General features: G+C 39.4%; 1 protein-coding gene and 1 non-coding gene across 6 annotated transcripts in view; both read left to right on the forward strand.

The window, feature by feature from the left end:
• Nucleotides 1–3,803: 3,803 nt before the first annotated feature.
• The window catches only part of LOC131928050 (Na(+)/H(+) exchanger beta), a 41,306-nt gene continuing 26,264 nt past the window's right edge, over nucleotides 3,804–18,845 (forward strand). For 3 of the 5 annotated variants that reach the window (XM_059283959.1, XM_059283956.1, XM_059283960.1), the window contains exons 1-3: nucleotides 13,709–13,796; nucleotides 15,012–15,418; nucleotides 16,346–16,391. In XM_059283959.1, the coding sequence (XP_059139942.1) occupies nucleotides 15,100–15,418; nucleotides 16,346–16,391 (365 nt within the window). In that variant the 5' untranslated portion in view covers nucleotides 13,709–13,796; nucleotides 15,012–15,099. Of the gene's footprint in view, nucleotides 3,918–12,134; nucleotides 12,155–13,708; nucleotides 13,797–15,011; nucleotides 15,419–16,345; nucleotides 16,392–18,845 lie in introns of those variants that run through there. The other 2 variants (XM_059283957.1, XM_059283958.1) reach the window with 2 other exon arrangements.
• Trnal-aag (transfer RNA leucine (anticodon AAG)) lies at nucleotides 7,606–7,687 on the forward strand. The gene has a single exon. It is a non-coding gene; the product is annotated as a tRNA-Leu (tRNA).

Below are 18,845 nucleotides of genomic sequence, written 5' to 3' on the forward strand. Positions count from 1 at the left end.
GAGGCTTCGTGGTCAGTGTTTCCTTAAGACATTTTTTTCTCGCGGGGGGGGGGGGGGGGGGCACTGCTTTTAGAGTATACATTTTCTATATAACAATTTTTTTTTCTATTTCGTTCGGAGTTACTATAGACTTGCTTCAATGGGGGAGAGATGGCCGGGGGGGGGGGGGGGGGGTGCAATGCCTGAAAGAAACTCTGTGCTAGGTTGCAGAAATAGGTTTTATGTACTCTTCCGATATAAGGTACCAGAAGATCATTGTTCGCCATGCACTGTCGTATGAATTTAAAAACAAGTCTTTGAAGTCGTTCTGAAAGAACTAAGAGTGCTTTCTGAGTACTAGTTGGGATGGGGAAAGGGAGGGGGGGGGGGAGTGCGTATGTAGGGCTAGTATTAGCACGCTTCTATGCCCAGTCTATGGCTTATCAATAAATCAATTGCACCATCCGAACTGACAAGATTCTTGTGTAGAGGTCGGTCCCATTCTCCTTTGCTGTTGTCTTTTAGCCTTAATAAAATCGGAAGTAATTTTGTATTCATTTTTCAAATGTTATAAGATATTCAATTTTGGTTGAAAACTATGCTATCTGGCACCAACCATTTGGAACCAGCTTTTCAAGCCTGTTTACGAAAAATAAAAATGAATATATCTGCTTTTTAAAAGTGCGATTTATGATAATATATCTAGAATCTACAGTTTGATGAGAATAAGTGGAAACTCTTTGTAAAATTTTAGTTAAGCCAAATCAAATCATATTCCGCATGGTTTATGAGTCATATAATGGTAATTAGATAAAAATTAATTAAATCCACGATAATTACAAACATTTATTAGTTTGATAAAAACTTGGCTTGGCTAATTAAATTAGAAATTTGATTTAGGATTCAATTTTTAATTTAGCTTTAATGAAAACAGATAGGAGTAAATGAGGCAGTTCATCAACGTCAATACGGTTTCGTGATTTGGAAGAAAAAAAAAATTTGGTTTTTACATTTTTCGCCAGGGGTTTGACCTGACATCGCACATCTCTGTTTCACGCTTAAATATGATTAAAACTGTTATATATAGTTGGAGAATTATATTATAGGATTATAAGCAGTAGCGTCGATAGGTCGGGTGCCACCCGGTGCGCCACCTTTTGGTATCACCCCACCCTCCTTATTTTTCTCTAAAAATTTTGCATTTGGTGTCGCCCCCCCCCCCCGGTAAAATTTTAAAGTGTTCACTTTTAATACTAACGATATTTATCCATAGTGGTTGTTGATAAAGCTGGGTTGGGTACGTGGTGCGATGGTACTGTAATATAACTTTTAATTGTTTGTAAAGTGGTAGGTCTTACAGTATGTTGCTAGTTGGTGGGTTATAGCTGCTTGCTAGATGGTGGGTTATAGCTGCTTGCTAGATGGTGGGTTATAGCTGCTTGCTAGATGGTGGGTTATAGCTGCTTGCTAGTTGGTGGGTTATAGCTGCTAGGTAGATGGTGGGTTATAGCTGCTAGGTAGATGGTGGGTTATAGCTGCTTGCTAGATGGTGGGTTATAGCTGCTTGCTAGATGGTGGGTTATAGCTGCTTGCTAGATGGTGGGTTATAGCTGCTTGCTAGATGGTGGGTTATAGCTGCTTGCTAGATGTTGGGTTATAGCTGCTAGGTAGATGGTGGGTTATAGCTGCTTGCTAGATGGTGGGTTATAGCTGCTTGCTAGATGGTGGGTTATAGCTGCTTGCTAGATGGTGGGTTATAGCTGCTTGCTAGATGGTGGGTTATAGCTGCTTGCTAGATGTTGGGTTATAGCTGCTAGGTAGATGGTGGGTTATAGCTGCTTGCTAGATGGTGGGTTATAGCTGCTTGCTAGATGGTGGGTTATAGCTGCTTGCTAGATGGTGGGTTATAGCTGCTAGGTAGATGGTGGGTTATAGCTGCTTGCTAGATGGTGGGTTATAGCTGCTTGCTAGTTCGTAGGTCATAGCTGCTAGCTAGTTTTAGATCATAGCTGATAGTTATGTAGTGGGTCTTACATTACAAAGCTAGGAGGTAGGTCTCACAGTATGTTGTACATGGGCGTTATAGCTGCTTGCTAGATAGTGGGTCAAAGCTGCTTGCTAGATGGTAGGTCATAGCTACGTAGCAAAGTGATAGGTCATAGCTGATATCTAGGTGGTAGGTATTACAGTACCAAGCTAGGCGGTAGGTCTTACAGTATGTAGTTTGGTAATAGATCATGGCTGCTTGCTAGGTCTTTTAGGCCTTATTTACCAGAAAGGTTGTAGATCTTACAAAAAAGTAGATGGGTGGTTTGTCTTAGTAGCTTGCTAGTTGGTACGTTTTCTAGTATGCAGCTAGGTGGTAGGCAATAGCTGTATCCAGATAGAAAGCCATACTTGTTTATGTGGTAGCACACATCTAGATGTTAGCTTATGGCTATATTATACAAGATAGCTTATACAGTCTCATACACAGATGCAATAATATTACGACCAAACCTAAAATTTAAAAATAAAATCGATTTAAAACGAACTAGCCTCTTCCCTCCCCTTCCCTCCAGCTCTGACTTTAAGCAAAGAATGAGGTAACCAATTGGTGAGGTCCTCGTTCGCCCCGGCACACATCATCTGATGGATACGTCCTGGGGAAAGTTTGATTTCCTCACGTTCTGCCCGTTCATGTGCTATTAGTTCTTCGCCCTAGAATCAATACACCCCATCCCCCCCCCCCACCCCACACCCGTTGATGTTTGTGTACTGGACTGTGGGGTTGAAGAACTGATTACACAATCTATTGTTTGTGAGGTTTTTTAAAAAAAAATATTATGACGTCAGCAAGCTTTGGAAAAAGTAGACCAAGAAAGGCGTATATTGATGAGCAGTTTGGCTGGGCACCATCACTCACCCACCTCATTCCCGAGGGGTGGGTGGAGGGGGGGTGAGTTATCAGGGGCTGGTTGTTAACGTTATGGAGGCTGGATGTTATATAAGAGCTTGGCTGTTTATGGACAATACGAGAAACGTCATCCCTCTCAGCCAAAGTGCTTTATTAGAAAGTAAAGTTAAAAATGTAAAGAATCCTCTTTAGACATTGCGATCTATGGCCAGATGCAGTAGAGTTCATATTTTTTCTGAGCTTTTTCTTTCCCTATCATGAGTTAGGTACCCATTAGAGCTGAGTGGACTCTGAAAAGTTCTTTTATTAGATAATGGTAGTAAAGTAGTCTGACAAACCTGACGGTCCATAGTACAGATGAAGTAGAGTTCACTGACTTTGATTTTACGACAACAGATACCGTGGCTACTGTCGTATACGACTTATACATTTGCTCAAAGCATCGGTAGTTGTGTGTTTTTATGAATAATTTATGACTAGTATAAACATACGGACGCTAGAGTTGTGACGTAAATGTCCACATGGAAATGACCTATTGACTATCATTATTCCCTCCAGTCCAAAAGCGCCCAGAAACTTCGATGCTAGGCGGATATCCCCCCACCCCATTCACGCACAAGAAAAGATTTTTTTTTAACTGTTATTTAAACAACTACTCCCTGATAGATCAGCAAGATTAAATCTTTAAAAAAAAATACCAGTAAATTAGCAAATTTACGGTAAATAAATCAATTTATTACTTTTGTAATACCGTTGTATTTTTTTATAGATAAACACATTAAAATATAAACACAATATAGTTAAAAACAGCTATTAGAAACACAAATCAGACACTAAAAAATAAAGGGAAAGAATGTTTTAAACAACCCATAAAGTTGTCTCCCCTTGTCATAAACCGTATTTAGCATCGATCGCGCATGTCTATCAACTAGCCGGGACATCAACAGTCAAACATGTTTACCAAACGCTTTATGCTGGAGCTAGTTCAAGCAGTAAAAAAATAAGCCGTGTTGTTCCGTTTAAGTATCGTGGTCAAGAAAATGTAAGTAAAAAATTGCTTCTGCGTGGATGTGTAGGCTATCTGCGTGTATGTTCGAGTGTCGTAGGATGTGTGTAGATGTGTTATAATGGTCCTGATTATAAATTATTGCAGGTGTTTTTTTTATTACTTTTAATTTTAAGACATAAGCGGGAGCCAAACGACTTCCAACGATTAGGTAATAACTTAGTAATAAGACTTTATTCGATAGTGACATGTATCATCTGTCTAATGATATAGCGCTGGTTTTAAAAAAAATATATTGTTTTCTCTTCATAAAAACAAAGTGCCCATACCCTATTCCGACCTACCTAATATAGACAGTTACAAGCCTCTTGAAACATCCCACCCCTACCCTCCCAACACACCTGCAGCACCCCCCCCCCCCCTCCCCCGTCAGCATGGCATCATACGTGTATGTCTCTAAGATACACAAGTCAAGAATTACCCTGGGTGTGTTCTGTCTATTGATTGCTACACGCTGGCGCTGCTGTTCGTTCACTGCGTGTTGCTGGAGTTCAGAGTTTCTTCCAGGCATCTCTTCGGGGGGGGGGGGGGGGGCGAAGCCCCCCCGAAAATTTTTTACCGCCCCCCCCGAACGAAATGAAATTTATATAATTTATATAGAAAATATATACTTTTAACAGTGTCCGCCCCCCCGAAGAAAGTTTACCGCCCCCCCGAAGATTTCAAGTGCCCCCCCGGAGAAAAAAGTCTGGAAGAAACACTGCTGGAGTTTGATAAGGGGGCAGTGGCGCTAAGTGTCTTACCTATTGCTACACGCATTTCCGGTCACGAAGAAGGATCAGCAAATAGGCCTGCTATACATATACATCATTATATACCCTGCTATACCTGCACCTAGACCTACACTGGCACGGGCACGGGAACTGACACCGCCACCTACACCTACACCTACACCTACACCTGCATATAAACCGAAACCACATTCATATACACCTATATATGCACCATTTATCCAAAGTATCCAACATCCACCACTACCACCCACGCCAACAGCCACTACTACCATCCACGCCAACAACCACCACTACCATCCATACCAACAGCCACCGCTACCATCCATACCACAACAACCACTACCATCCACGCCACTACTACCATCCATGCCACCACTACCATCCATGCCAACAGCCACCACTACCATCTACGCCACCACTACCATCCATAAGTACAGCCACCACTACCATCCATTCCAACATCCACCACTACCATCCATGCCAACAGCCACCACTACCATCCATGCCACCACTACCATCCATGCCAACATCCACCACTACCATCCATACCTACAGCCACCAGTAAACACAGTTGCGTGATCTACTCAAGTTTTTTTTATTTTCTAATGGACGGCGGACCAGGACATGATGCTCATTCTTTATTTAAGTGGCTCTTGTCTGTCTGTCTGTCTGTCTGTATGTGTGTGCGTGTGTGTGGTGTAAGTTATACCTGTGTGTGGTTTAGTCCAGATGGATTGTGTGCAAGTTAGCCAGGATGAAATGTGGTTAAGTTAGTCGGTTAAGTTAGCCAGGATGAAATGTGGTTAAGTTAGTCGGTTAAGTTAGCCAGGATGAAATGTGGTTAAGTTAGTCGGTTAAGTTAGCCAGGATAAAATGTGGTTAAGTTAGTCGGTTAAATTAGCCAGGATGAAATGTGGTTAAGTTAGCCAGGATGTAGTGTGGTTAAGTTAGCCAGGATATATCTAATTTAGTCCTTTATATACGTTCTTTTAAAAATAGAAACGCATTTTTTTTTAACCTTGGTGAACTATATCCATTATATAAGTTAACTTCAATTTAGATTAGCCTCGATTCGAGAAAGCCACAATCTAAATTTAGCAGGATGTCAAATACCATCTCTTTAAATTAAGTTCCCCACGCCCTTAACGCCTACAAACTAAACATCTTTTTAAAAAATAACAATAGAACAGCAACTCAGCGCTAGTGACGTACTTGAAAAAGGCCCCATTGACTGGAAAAATGTTACACTAGTGTGAGAGTGTCGATGTTTTAACTGGCAGAATCGGTAAACCGATAATCGAATACTTGCATGCCGAAGATTCTGTTATGTATTCGAGTGGATGATTTGGCGCAAGGGATTATGGGAAATACTAGGCAGAAACAGCTACAGGGGCCTATAGAAGAATAAAAAAAAACATTATATGTTTGTAGCTTTTATTTCAGAGTGTCAAAATCGTGTGGAGATTGCATGTTTTTAGAAAATCAATTCGTTTATCAGTTGTTCATTAGGCTACTTAATTCAGTGTTGGGTTTTTAAAAAAAAAGAATTAGTGTTATCAACGTTTTCCATTAGCCACACATTTTTAGCGTTATATCTTTTTTTCATGCATTTTATTAGGTCAAATGTCTGTGGGTTTGGCGACAAATCTTGTAACTTAGATTTGATCACATTCTCATTTAGCACTTTCTTCTAAGTTTTGTCTATAGTTGTGTTTCCGAAGATAATTCACGAATATCGAATTTAATATTACACTAATGATTTAAATTAGTTGAAGCCTAGTAATCCACAACAGAAGGGAAATAACTAATAATGTAATATAGGTTTTGTGATATTTAAAAGCATGAATGCACCGGAGAACACAGATTTAAATCACATATTTTTATTCGCGAGAATTCGAAATTTAGAACGATATCAATTATTGATAAACTAAAATATCAACTAGCTATTATATTTTTTAATTTCCTAATAGAAAAAAATTTATAACTTTTACTGTTATATTTATACCTAAAAATAATCTAGTTTCTGTTTATTTTCAAACTGTGTGTTATAAAAGCTTTTATAGAGCTACTTGTTCTATTTTCTTCCCTTCTCCTGTCCCCTGCAATAAGTAGGCCTATCTCAACACCTTTAAAGGTACATGGCGATTGAATGAATAATGTAGTAATGCATAATAGACACACAGACTTACTTTCATTTGTAAATAGGTCTATAGACCTGTAGATATATATGCCTAGTCAAAAGCAGTGTTTCTTTTATAAATTTTCCCGGGGAGGGGGTGCGGGCACTTTATACTTATATTTCCAGAGGGCATTCACCGGTTAAAGTGTATATTTTCTATAAAAATTATGTTTTCTATTTCGTTTGTGTCAGTGTCACCCACCCCCTCCCCACCCAAAAAAGGTGCCTGAAAGAAACTCTGGCCAACAGAAAGGTCAGATAAAATCAACAAAATGGGATTATCTTAATGACCATCACGAGGATTAGTTTAATTAGTATCAGCCACTCTAATTAGCTCAACGCTGACCTATATTGATAATATAATTAGGGCCTACACTTTTTTTTTCTGGCATATTAGTCCGGCCGAGTTGAAAGCTAGACTGAAAGCTAATCAATCAGATCCCAGAGAAAGCCGGCTCGCTTAAGGTCATGGAACTAATGCTGCTGCGCACTGTACTGTGCATCTAAGTTTTGCACCGTGCATCATTACGCGTACCAGCATGGTGGTTTACAGAATCTCCATTTAATGTTGGCGTAGTAGCCTAAATAAGACATCATCGATTCTTTCAACAGAGTGGATCTTGTAAAGTTAGATAAAAGCTTGTATAGCAATAGATTTAGATTGATTCTACAGCCTTCAGCCTTAAAAAAAAAATATAAAAAAATTAAACTCTTTCTTATCTATTTGAAGCATTGAGACGCGCTCTCAGCAGGTAGCGTGGCCGAGCGGTCTAAGGCGCTGGTTTAAGGCACCAGTCTCTTCGGAGGCGTGGGTTCAAATCCCACCGCTGCCATTGTTTTTAAAAACTTAAAAAAATAAACCGGGAGTGATCTCCCCTAAACTTTCTCGAATATTTTTATATAAAATAACAGGGGATGGGAACTCGGGCTATAGACATGATTTTTAATCCATATTTAATACTTAAAGTTTTAAAAATAGAATAAAATCTCTTAGACAAATTAATTGCACACCAAGTGAACGCGAAATAAAAAAGCGCATAATAGTGCGCAATATTATTAGTACTTTTAAAATTTACATTAGTGTTTTGAGAAATCGGAAGTAGCGTAAGTTACTACTTCCGGTCAACGGAAATTACTCAAAATTTAACAGAAGGTAGAGAATTAGATCTTTTACTTACATGTGAAATTTCATTTATCTATCTGAAATAGTACTCAAGTTATAGGCTTTTGAAAAATTCAAAGTAGAAAAAGTACCACTTCCGGTTATCGGAAATCGCTCAAAAGTTGATACGGATCTACGATTTTGATAAAATACTTATATATGAAATTTCATCAACCTAGCAGTAACGGTACTCAAGTTATCGTGTTTACACACGGACACACAGACAGACACACACACACACACACAGACATACGGACAAGATTGCAAAATTATGTTTTTCCGTATCAGTGAGGTGTAAAACGTCGAGATTTGTAAAAATCTCGATTTTTTTTTTTTTGCACGATTACAATACTTTCTCTATACTACGTATATACGAGAAAGTAAAAATCATTTTATAATTTGCAGGTTTTAAACATTAAAAGAACCACGTCCAGCGAATTATTAATTTGCTGATTGAAATTATTGATCTTTTAAATCGATAAAAGCTTTAAATCGACCGGAAAATAGTGTATATATCAGCTGGCTGATCAGAACTAGCGCGATTTTAAAATATCGATTCAACAATATTGATCCCAGTGTATCATCAATACGTTACCAGTTCTAACTGTTGCTCAGATGGAAATTAAGTCTAGTTACCATCGACGATGGCTATATTTTAACCCCCCCCCCCTCCACCGCAGTCTAGAGCTATTTTTAGAAGAAGCTGAAGTCCTATGGTATCAAACATCAAATAGTTTTAGTAATTTTAAAGGGAGACTTTACATTGGATACATTTTTTTGTAGTTTCGTCGCTGATTTGAACCGTCATAGGGGTTGTGCACATTTTATGTAATGCTAAGTGGTTGGGTTTATTCATTTTGTTATATTGTGTGATGTGGGGTTGGGGGTTGGGGGGTTAGTGTTTTGTCATTTTGTTATATTGTGTAATGTTGGGTTAGGTAGATGCTCGAAAGCCGTGTTGTGTAACCATTTTATTTTTCCTTTAACTCGATTCTCCCCCCCCCCCCTCCTCCCTATTTTTTTCTGTTTTATTTCATGATTCACTGTCTGGAGACTGGTTATAATTGCATTTTTTATACACATTTCGTGAGCAATTAAACTACCAAGAGGTATTAAATGAACACACTCGAACTAAACTTTACTATTTCATTGCTGTGCAGTGGTGGTGGTGGTGGTGGTGGTGGTGGTGGTGGTGGTGTGTGTGTGTGTGTGTGTGTGTGTGTGTGTGTGTGTGTGTGTGTGCGCGTAAGTTGGTGTGCGTGGGGTCGCAGTGGTATCGGAATTTTTTAATATAAAACAATATACCTTCATACTTGGAACTTATACCAGTCATAGTCCCCAGTCTACCTTCATGCTTTGGACGTACAGTATACCTTCATGCTTGGGACGTACAGTCTACCTTCATACTTGGGACGTACAGTCCACTTTTATGCTTGGGACGTACAGTATATCTTCATGATTGGGACGTACTGTCTACTTTCGTGCTTGGGACGTACTGTCTACTTTAATGCTTGGGGGTATACTGTCTACCTAATGCTTGTGACGTACAGTCTACTTTCATGCTTGGGACGTACTCTCTACCTACATACTTGGGACGTACTGTCTACTTTCCTACTTTGGACGAACTCTCTACCTACATGCTTGGGACGTACTGTCTACCTTCATGCTTTGGACGTACTCTCTACCTACATACTTGGGACGTACTGTCTACTTTCATACTTAGGACGTACTCTCTACCTACATACTTGGGACGTACTGTCTACTTTCATACTTTGGGAGAACTCTCTACCTACATGCTTGGGACGTACTGTCTACTTTCATGCTTTGGACGTACTCTCTACCTACATACTTGGGCTATACAGTCTACATACATACTTGGACGTACTACAGTCTACCTTCATGCTTGGGTCGTACAGTCTACGTACATACTTGGGACGTACTGTCTACGTACATACTTGGGACGTACTGTCTACTTTCATGCTTTGGACGTACTCTCTATCTTCATGCTGTGGACGTATAGTCTACCTTCATGCTTTGGACGTATCTACTTTCATGCTTGGGACGTAATGCCCGACCAGCACTTGACTTGTGACGACATTATGTCTGTTCGGGTGCCATAAAAAAAAATATAGGCCAACATGCTGAACCCTCCCTGACATGAAGCCATGATATCAACGGAGCGTTTGTTATACAAGGCCCGACACTTAATCATGTGGGGGGGGGGGGGGGTGCTGTCTGAAACCAGATTGGAAATCAGAGGGCGCGGCGACCCGACCGAATTTACAAATTGACACCAATAGCAGACGATAGCCCCGGTGGACCAGACGCCCCCCCCCCCCCCCCCCCCCCCCCACACCCCACCCCTCTGTAGTGTCATCTAGCTCCATAAGTGCTGAAACAATCAATTTAGAATTATTTTTTTAAAGACGTCCATTAAGGAGTTCCGACTGTATTGTACGCTTTTAGAAAGCTAAAATATGCAGCATAGAATTACATGTGGGGTGGTATGTATCGGAATGTTTGATTACACAGTAGCTTACATCTGTAGGAATGTTTGATTACATGGTAGCTTACATGTAAAGGAATGTTTTATTTCAGTTTAGCTTACATCTATTGGAATGTTTTATTTCAGTTTAGCTTGCATCTATTGGAATGTTTTATTTCAGTTTAGCTTACATCTATTGGAATGTTGTTTTTTTTACAGGTTAGCTTGCTTCTATAGGAACGTGTGGAAGAATATGTGTGTGTGTGTGGGGGGGGGGGGGGCGTGTTAAAGGGAGATGGGCCGTTTCTGTCGGCCTATGTTCTTTAATCATCAAAATCTATTTATAGAAATGTCTGCGCTTGTAACACAAATTTCATTTAAAGAGTTAATTATTTTGATTTAATTAACAAAAATAAGCGCATAGGTGGGGGTTAAGGGGAGGAGGGGTACAGTGATAGGTTTCATGTTTTCGTACATTTTTCTCCGGGGGGGGGGGGGGAGGTGTTCTTGAAACTTCCAGAAGATGCCTGAAAAAACAAGTACTGTGCGCTTTCAATAATGCGTTGTCTTAGACCTAAACTCGCCCGCTCTAAACCCAACCCTAACCATAATCGTTTCTTCTACATCACAACAGCCATTATCCGTATTAAGCTAAGTGCTGTCAGTTTACCAAGCATAGTATTAACTAGCGTATTCATGACCATTGAATGCGTTTGGTATAATTATGACGGCAGTATAAAAACAAACAAACAGAAGCGAGGTTAATTTCTCTTCCAGATCTGTGGCTTTAAGTGCGGGCTGATGTTAGGGCTTTGGTTGCGAGAGTATGGTATGCCGTCTGCCCTCGTTATCACGTGGTCTCACGACGGTGAAGCCTCGCACTGGTGTAGAAATGATTTAAAAATCAATAGGCACACGGGGATTAATTGCAATTCTCAGATTACGATCCGTTGTTTTATTTCTGAGGCTGAGCTTGGATTTTGAAAATGTGGAAAAATGAAATGTGTCTAGATCTACCATACATATTTTATTTTTTTTAGTGTGTTTACCTTAGATATAGATCTAGTCTAGGCCTAGCATTGAAAATTGTGACATTAGTTGGATTAAATTTTCATAAGATGTGAAAACCATAATAGTATCTTTATCTCTTTGACTGTTTTTAAAGCTGTTTTGAATGAAGGCAAGATATTGCAAGATATGACATTATTGTCGTGTTAGATCAAATGTCGGTAGACCAAATGTCGTGTTCTATCAAATGTCGTGTTATATCAAATGTCGTGTTATATCAAATGTCGTGTAAGACCAAATGTCGTCGTAGACCAAATGTCAGTAGACCTAACTCGTTAGGCAAATTGTCGTAGACGAAAACTTTGTAGACAAAAATTGTCGCGGTTTCCTATTTTCAGGGCCTATGGGGCGCGGGCTCCATGCCACTCCCCCCCCCCCCCCCCCCACTGACACCTCACTGCTGACGCCACTGCTCCTAACAATGCACTAATCTTAGCTAAAGCATCTCAAACATTCGAGTGATTTCCCTTTCTTCATCAAGCTTTGTTTGCGTCCGGATATTTTTTTAAAATTACCTCAATAATACAGTTCTTTTTACGTTTAATATGAAAACAAAGATGGGTATAACAACGGGTTGGTTGAAACGTCAGTTATTATTGTGAAACTTCTAGGAATTATGTATAGTTATTTTAAGTCGGTGCATGTATTGCCCCCTCTAATCTCGGTCGTGTGTGAAATTGTTTTCACATTATTATCAGCCCCCCCCCCTATTCCTTCATGGGAGCTCTTATTCAGAGTTTCTTTCAGGCATCTCTCAGCCCTCCTCCCCCGCCCTCTCGAAGTACGAATACTGTCCCTTCCCCGAATTAGAATTTATATAAAAATACTTTTGCATTTGCCCCCCCCCCCGGAAATTTTTAGCCCCCCCCCCCCTCCCGAGAAAAAAGTCTGATAGAAACACTGCTCTTATTACTTTAATGTTGATCCTACAACAGGTCTAAAGATGAATCAATTGCCGTTTACATTACAATGGGCCGTGTTAAGGTGATATTTAGGTGTTGATTCCACGTGGTAATGAAGTGTTAATGAGGTATTGACGCTGAGCTTCTAACTGTTGATTTTACGTATTGGATCGCACGCTCGTAGTTTCTGATTGGGATTCGTTACCCCCCCCCCCTCCCCCTTCCTTGTTATGCTCTCTGTGACGCGTGCATCAAACTGCATAACACGAAACCTTTCCTCTAGTCCCCTGTCATCTGTAAAATGGCGTGTTCCGATTGTGTGATTACTTTCTGCTTCCTGCCGAAGAAAGTATCTGTCATTCCTGTTGAAGTTGTCCATAAATGACGTCACGCTTTTTTATAAAAAAAATTATTTATACTTTAACCAGTGTCCCGACCCCCTAGAAATTTTAATTCTCCTAACCGAAAGTTTCAATCCCCCCCCCCAGGGTAAATGTGTCTCAATTAAACACTGGGTCATCGGTGTTGAAGAACTTTTTTCTCCGGGGGGGGGGGGGGGGGGGGGGCGGTAAACTTTCTTCAGGGGGGGGGGGGCGGACACTGTTAAAAGTATATATTTTCTATATAAATTATATAAATTTCATTTCGTTCGGGGGGGGGGGGGGGGAGGGGGCGGTAAAAAATTTTCGGGGGGGGGGGGCTTTGCCCCCCCCCCCCCCGAAGAGATGCCTGGAAGAAACTCTGTGGGTCATCCATACATGATGTCGCATAATATTAACCAATTTTTTTAACCCAAGACCTATCGCCACACAAGTCGCCAGACCCATCCCCGACACACAATCTCGTCGTAATTTAATTTTAATAAACTTAACCGCCCCCCCCCCTAACTCCAACGTCACATGTCTCCTCCTAGGGTGACGCCATTTATGAATTATTCCTTTATATTGTAAAAAAAAAAATACAGTAATTACTAAAAAAGCGAGCGTATTTATCAAGCTTAAAAAAACATTACAAAAAAAACAACAAAAAAAAAACCAAAAAACAAATGATTAGTTTAGTAACATTTCAAAGCTGTTGGGGAATGGCCGGTGTGTGAAATAAAGGGAAATAACTGGTTTTCAAAATAACAGATGCAATGCAAGCTCTCCTATTTGCCTAGCGTCAAAATAAAAAGTTTGATGTTTTCGTTGGTAACTTGCTACCCGGAAGTGAACCCCTGCGACTTCGAACAAACGCGTAAAACCAAGAGACGGTATGAACGGAGTGGAGTAACAACTCCGTTGTTTGAGTGTGGTTTCATTGATTGTGTTTTGGATTTGCATTTGGTAGAGTAAAATCTAGCTTAGATTTTTTTCTTGCTTGTTCTGTTAGATTTTTAGATATAGAGATTTAGATCTAAAATCTAGTCTCTAGACGTCTAACCAGTTACCAGACTCAGACGACTCAGTGAGTGAGTGGGTGGACACACGCAGTCAGTGGACACCGTTGTGACAGTAGAACCTGCCGTGTTGTATTTTAAATTTAAATAGGCCTAGGGCTAGGCCCTGTAGATTTATAATTTAAATTTATATTAATTATAGTTATAGATCTAGATCTAGACTAGATCGTAGCCTGCACAGTGCTTTTGGAGCTAAGGACTGAAAAAGCCTTGTTTTCTCAGTGTAGACTTTAGATATAGATCTAGCTAGATCTAGTTATTAAGTTATTTTAGCTGCAAAAGAATAGTTGGCAGATGTGACTGCTGCAAATAAAATAAATTCTACTTTAGGGCAGGGTATGTGTTATAGTCAGTTATAGTGATTAAAAAACCTGTGGCTTAAAAATCCACTTCCATTTTAGGCTTTAGAACTACTTCTGATGCAATAAAGACAGAACAAAAATGTAACTTACTTGCAGCTCTGTGACTGTATATCTTAGGCAGAAATAATGTAGAATGTCTCTTGTTGACCCTGACATAAAGCCCTAGACCAGTGTTTCATAACCTTTTTGGAGGAACAGAACCCCACTAATTGCATATGCGCCAAACGCTTCTAAATATTTCTATCGTCCGCACTAGCAAATTCTGATCATGAATCACATGAGTCGAGCATGTATCTTGACGTCTGAATTCAATTTCAGTGCTTTGGCAGACTCACTATACTCCTTGTTAAAAACCACTGCCCTAGACTAATTTTACCAATAAATTTTGTAAAAATAATTCAGGAAAAAAGTCTACATTTTACTTTCCTGTTGAAAGCCCAGTGTTTTCTGACAGGTGCTTGTATTATTTGATAAGCAGATGACTGCAGATTCAATTCATTTTTAAATTAAAAGTGAAAAGCTACCAGATTATGTATTTTGCATTTATATTATGGGCTAAGCAATAAAATAAAATATTTTACTTAAACATATTAAAAATAAGACTCCAATACTAAATATTGTTTACCTTGATACTTCATCTTATTGTAGTTTAATGATTAATGTTTTTTTAAACCTAAAAAAAAGAATAGGCCTACATTTTCTTGATATGTTTAAATTATTGAAAAATGTTTTATTTTTAGGTTTAAAGATCTTGATGAGTCCAGTAGCTGTTAGCGATGGTTGACTAGGACTGACTTATCAGAACAGGATAGTTTTGAAGGAAATAAAATGGTGTGTGTGCTACAGAGCTGGTATAGAGGGGTTTCCCCCCGGTTGCCACAGTTACCAATGTGTCACCAAGTTGTTGGATTATTTATATTCTTTCATTCATTTTTGTGTGCAACTGCGGATGCTGTAATTTCCGATCACACTCCTGAGAATGTGTCAACTCATGGAAATGACACTGCACATTCAAATAATTCAGGCGCTCACAGCAAAGGTCATGGTCACCACGGGGCCTTACATGTTGCTGCTGTTGCATATGAAGAAGTCAAGGAGCCTATTATATTCACTATTGTTGTATTACTGGCAGGGATAAGTAAAATCGGTATGTATATTATCAAAGTAGTACTTAAATTAGAATAGCTATTGAAATATATAATCGGTGCACTATTTTTGAATAAGTAGCCTACCAATTTTATGTATATTAATAAACTATTTATGTATAATGTTTATTGTTTAGAAATGTGGCTATCCACAACAGTTCATCACTAGGTTCTTTTGTATTTCTTGATCATTTTTGTAGTTTAGCTCCATTATTGTTTTTTGACTGTGGAGATTCTAGAAATATATTTAAGAATCTAACATACTGATATTTAAGAATTTTAAAACATTCCACCACTAATGTGCACACAATATAATCAATAAAAGAATCAATACATGATGAGTAAATCATATGATGTGTGATAAATAAACAGGATTAAATCCTCTCACGACTGATATTGTAAGGTTAACTTAAAGGTTGTATTATAATGCCATTCTTAGTAGTAATTATGAAAAAAATTGAGTTTTTGTGATAATATTTAATACTAATAATGGTTCAAAATTTTTGCTCTTGCCTTTCCTGTAGTAAATTTAAATCTTGGTTGAGAAAGAAGAACACAATTATTTTTATGCATCCCATGATTTTTATTTTTGCCATTTTAAATGTAAAAAACCGTTTGCTCAAGTGAATTATCTTTTTTGCTTCCTTATAATTAGCATTGTGTTTTTATGATCAAACTATTTTTCTGTATTTTGTGACGGGTATTGTTGTGGGGTTTTATAGTTTAAAATATCCTGTTGATAATTATTCTCTTTTAAGATTTTTATCCTGCCCTAAATCAGCAGGTTAATATATTTCATCTGGTTAATTAAATTTTTAGAATGGGAGACATGTCACGCACATCTGGTGTAAAGAAATTTTAATTAACATTTGTTTCATTTCTGGCTGATATTTTTTTTCTTTCAACTTTTTAATTTTGTCACTCAACAGGTTACCATCATGCAAATTTCTTATCCAGTAAAATACCTGAGTCATGGTAGGTGGTTTTTTTTTATAAATATTAATTATTAAAAGATCATGCACATTTGTTAAAACTAAAAAAAACTTGACAATTTTTATAACTGCACTACACATATTATATAACATTTTTAGGAAGACATCTGAACACACACATTTAGTATTGCACTATCTTTGATATTTAAAACAGAGAATGGAAATCACAATTGTTGGGTTCTAGAATCTAGGGGTATATAAATAACAACAGACAAATACGACGTATAGAACAATAACACTAACACTCTATAACAACAATAATAATAAGATATTTAATAATATATACAGTACTTAAATAATAAAAGGATCAAAAGGGGTCTACAACATAAATACAATACTCAACACCACGTTCCATGTTCCACGTCCACAGCCACACTACAACTACCTGATTCACACACTAGCACACGCTCTGACACCCGTCACCTGACACACCTCACGTGAACACCTCTCGCTCCATGTAAACACACTCAACCAAGGGATACAACTATACACCAAAGGGAGGGTACCTGTCGTTCCAGCACACAACACACACACACACACAAGCAGGGGACATGTAAGGGACGTAACATCCCTCCCCTCCACCTTCAGATCTCTTTTCCTTAAAGAGATCAAACATCTCTTGTTCCATTAGCCACTGTTGGTGCCCGAGCTCGACTATTTATTCTTCAGCCCTTAGGATGCCTCGCTTTGACCGGTGGGGACAGCGTTTGGCTTGTATCCAGCCTGGACAGTTCGGTCCAGAGTGTGGCTTGTATCCAGCCTGGACAGTTCGGTCCAGAGAGTGGCTTGTATCCAGCCTGGACAGTTCGGTCCAGAGTGTGGCTTGTATCCAGCCTGGACAGTTCGGTCCAGAGTGTGGCTCGCATCCAGCTTTAACATTTCGGTCCTGAGTGTGGACTATGGTTTTCTCCGGCCGGGCACCAAGCTCGTGGTCTGACTATCTCAACCTATGAAGATACATGCATGTGAGAAGCCACAATAAAAAATTTGATTTGCATAATCATTCTAAACTGCATCAGTAATACCTTTCTCAAACATTTCTCAATATAATTATATTATAATGCCTCAATAGTAAATTCCTTAACATAATCATACTATACTCCAACATTAATACATTTCTCAATATCATATACACTAGTTGGCGTAAAACACTCGTGATAGAATGTCTGCTACAAAGTTCTCAGTTCCCTTGATATGTTTCACAGTACAGGCTGTTTCCTGTAGTGTAAGGGCCCATCGGCAGATGCGTACGTCGCCATAGATGGTCATCTTTTCTTAAAGGCGATCAAACTGAGTTCCTTTCTCGATAGCCGTTTTAACTTCATTAATCGTCTCCAGCCCGTAATCATCGTACACAGCTTCTGTAAAAAAAAAACAAAGAAAAATTAACATTGATTGAATAAATTATCTTAACAAAAAACTTACCAAGGACACTACCTTTGTAAGGATACGCCTCCAAATTTCGTGCTTTACCTCACTCTCATATGCGAGTCTTTAAGCAGGGAAAAATTTCCTAACATATCACGCTGAGCTGTGGGACACACCCGTGATATGTGACCAACACCACCGCAGCAATAACACTTGAGATCATCTGACCGTCGATGTACATTTTCAGTACGCCAGTTGCTCGCTCCACTGGTCCCGTTGGGACATTTTCGTTGTATGTGGCCTGGCTTTCTACAGCTATAACAGGCGCCTGTATCTATATCCATACTGCACTCTTTGGCAATATGACCTTGTTCATTGCACTTGTAGCACCGATAAGGTCTTTTGTTGTTTCCATACTCCATAACAGCTCTTTTATCTGACCTATTTCTCCAAGTAAAGCCGCTATTACTATTGCTATGACAATCCCTGGCATAGTGTCCATAACGTCCACATGTGAAACATTCACTGCTCCGGCTGACCTTCCTAACACCATGCATAGGCTGTACACCAGGGCAAGTGTGGTGTCCTGGAGATCGCGGTGTCGTGTTTTGCCAGGGTGTCCTCTCTGCTGTAGAACTAGCAGCGACGTAAGGAGGGGTTTGATTTACTGGCCTCGTCACTCTAGCGTTTTGCGTGCTCTTATAGTTGTCAATAACTTTAAGATTATCTTCCACACTTACCTTAGCAGCACCATTCAGCCTCTCCAACAGATCACATGTGACCACCGATTTTATCCGATCAACAATCAGGAGGTTCACTAAGTCCTCAAACGTTTCCTTTGTCTCCGACTGCCGGACCCACGCTCTCAACGCGGCTTCTGTGTTGACTGCGAAGCTTCTCATATCGTCGTGTGTTGGTACTAGCTGGTGGAATCTGACCCTATACTTTTCCTCGTTGAAACCTGCGTGCGTGAATAACTTTACCTTTACTGACTCGAAGTCATGATGCAAGTTCAGTCCCGTCTCAACGAGGAAAGTCTTCAGTTGTCCACTCATCTTGTCCGTCAGAA

The sequence above is a fragment of the Physella acuta genome, unplaced genomic scaffold, assembly GCF_028476545.2.
Source record: "Physella acuta isolate Inbredline_101_S28 unplaced genomic scaffold, ASM2847654v3 ptg001457l, whole genome shotgun sequence".
Classification (NCBI taxonomy): domain Eukaryota; kingdom Metazoa; phylum Mollusca; class Gastropoda; family Physidae; genus Physella; species Physella acuta.